Consider the following 2662-nt stretch of genomic DNA (forward strand, 5'->3'; position numbering starts at 1 on the left):
GAAAGTGGCTTGTACAGTCAGAACAGACAGGGGCCTTGTACTCATTGTGAAGAGATTTGACAGGAACTGATACCCATCCAGGCATTCTCAAAGCAAGGACAATTCACATGCTGTTGTTGTATTTAGTTTAAATGAGAATACAAATGGCCCTATTGAACCCCTGTCAATGTAGGTGATAGCCTCTAAACCTGCCTGATCTCACAAGCTCACAGTCAGTGTGGATTTACGAGGCTTTTGTAGGTGAGTGATCTAACAATCTGTTTTCCCATCCAGCTAACCCAGAGAGCTTTGCTCTGTACTTCATGATGGGTGTGTGTTTTGGCCTGCTCCTGGCCCTGTGCCTCCTGGTCACCGGCATCACCTGTAGGACCCGCCGTACCAATAAGCCTCCCCCCTCCCCAGAGAGGAGACAACTGAAGGAGTCCAGTGAAGAAGAGGAGGATGAGGAGAGTGTGGATGTGGAAGAAGGGGAGGAGGCAGAGATCCCTAAAGTGACGGTTGCGCCCATGAGCGACCGCAACAGCCAATTGAACGGTACTTTGAGGAGCGTGAATGTGTTTGCGTCGGCGGAGGAGCTGGAGAGGGCGAGACGACTGGAGGACAGGGAACGCATCGTCAGGGAGATCTGGAGGAACGGACAGCCAGATATACTGTCCACTGGAACAGGGACCATCGGACGGATACACTACCACTAATGGACTAAGGTGACTTAAGGACCTAAAACACATGGTCTGAACCCTGAACTAATTAGGGTTGATCTACTCCAGACAGACACTGTAGCTGACTGTATTAGGCTGACACAGATTCACCTTCATCTTTTCATTCAATGATTTTATTTTTTTGTCCAAACTAATTTCATTGTCATTCATGTACTGGCCTATGACAAAAGTGTGTTGCACAATACAATGTACGCTTTAACATGTAATTATTCAATTAGTATTCAGATACATAGAATGTCATAACCACTGCTCCCAATCGACACACATAATAAGTAACATGAAAAATACCCCACAATGTTTTACAATGCAGACAGCTTGAAGAACCAACCACCAACATTGCTGCCTCTTCGTGTATAATGTCAACATTTGCTTATGGACTCTTCTATGGTTGTAATGCTGCTCCCACACAGTCAGTTCCAAGCTCCAACCCTTCAGGCTAATCTTAGCTGGCTGAAAGTCTTCCCACAGAATCCTCCCAGCCTGTAACCCAGCGTTTAGCCACCACTCTGACCCCATCACTTCCTGTGTTACAGCAGCAGGCAACACTCCCCTCAAGGGAAGATTGTTGAGGACTTATGAAAAGGCCACAGATACCAGTTCTGCATTTCAAATGGAACCTCATTCCCCGCCTCTTTCACAGGTTGGTGGCACCGTAATTTGGGAGGACAAGGGCTCATGGTGATGGCTGGAGCGGAATCGGTGGAATGGGATCAAACACATGGTTTCTATGTGTTTGATGCTATTCCATGAGACATTGTTATGAGATGTCCTCCCCATCACCAGCCTCCACTGACTACTATATATGGATTAAAGTACCATTTGGGACTCATCCCTTTAATACCGCTAGTGACTCTAGTCTTTGACTTGAGAGGTTATGTAACTTCAGTCTGCACAAAGTCACATATTGAGCATGTGCTCATTGCCAAATGCTTTATTTGAAATTGGCCCGATAAAGACTATTTCAGTCCACCGCTAAATTCCTACAGTCCTAAGCAGACTTTTCTTTGGCCTTTGGTTAGGAATGATGCAAAATATCCTGTTGAGTCCAAAGGACTTCAGATACTATAGCTTTGAATGTGTACAACTTAAAGGGTTAGTTCAGCATTTTGGCAATGAAGCTCTTCAATATCCCCCTTCCGCCTTTATTTCCTTCCCCAGAGTCAGATGAACTTGTCGATACCATGTTTATGTCTCTGCGTACAGTGTGAAGTTGCTAACCAGTGTTAGTGCAATGACTGGAAGTCTATGTAAGTCAGTATAACAGATTGTGAAATAAACAAATTGCTTATTGGATTTATTTTTTTCATGTGCAGATCAATCACAGATAAAAACAGTAGAATATTTAGAGGGGGGGGGGGGTGGATGGATGGAGAAAGCACAAAAAAAAAAATCTAGCAACCCAAAGGTTGTGTGTTCGAATCTCAACACAGACAACTTCAATTTTAACTACTTACTACTTTTTAGCTAACCCTTTAACTGCTCAGTTAGCATGTTACCTAACCTTAACCCCTAGCCTAGCTAACATTAGCCACAACAAATTGGAATTCATCTAATATATACAGTGTTCAGGAAATTGTGTAATACCCACAAAATGCAGTATGGAAATAATTTAATACACAATCATTTTGTGTGCCTGTCACAAATTTCAAATAGTAATTATTGTAAAATTACCTAAGTGTGTTGGAACAGAGAACGCTGTTAGCATTAGCTTGTGAAACTGCCGCCAACTTCCTTTACACTGGACGCAGACATAAAAATGGTAACCACAAGTTCATCTGATTAAGGGCTTAAATACCCAAATCCCAAACTTTAATACCAGATCTAATGACTTTTCATCAGGGGTTTGATTTTACAGGTCAAGCTTAAGAATGTGGAAAACTAACAAAACTTTAAAATGAGAAGTACTAAAGGAAAACGCAATAATTGACAAAACAATTCAAGCA

General features: G+C 42.6%; 1 protein-coding gene across 2 annotated transcripts in view; it reads left to right on the forward strand.

Moving 5' to 3' along the window:
• The window catches only part of LOC135551725 (protein eva-1 homolog B-like), a 56503-nt gene extending 54491 nt beyond the window's left edge, over positions 1-2012 (forward strand). For both annotated transcript variants that reach the window (XM_064982922.1, XM_064982921.1), the window contains exon 5: positions 274-2012. In XM_064982922.1, the coding sequence (XP_064838994.1) occupies positions 274-695 (422 nt within the window). In that variant the 3' untranslated portion in view covers positions 696-2012. The remainder of the gene's footprint in view (positions 1-273) is intronic.
• Positions 2013-2662: the final 650 nt, after the last annotated feature.

Source organism: Oncorhynchus masou, chromosome 13 (genome assembly GCF_036934945.1).
Source record: "Oncorhynchus masou masou isolate Uvic2021 chromosome 13, UVic_Omas_1.1, whole genome shotgun sequence".
NCBI lineage: Eukaryota > Metazoa > Chordata > Actinopteri > Salmoniformes > Salmonidae > Oncorhynchus > Oncorhynchus masou.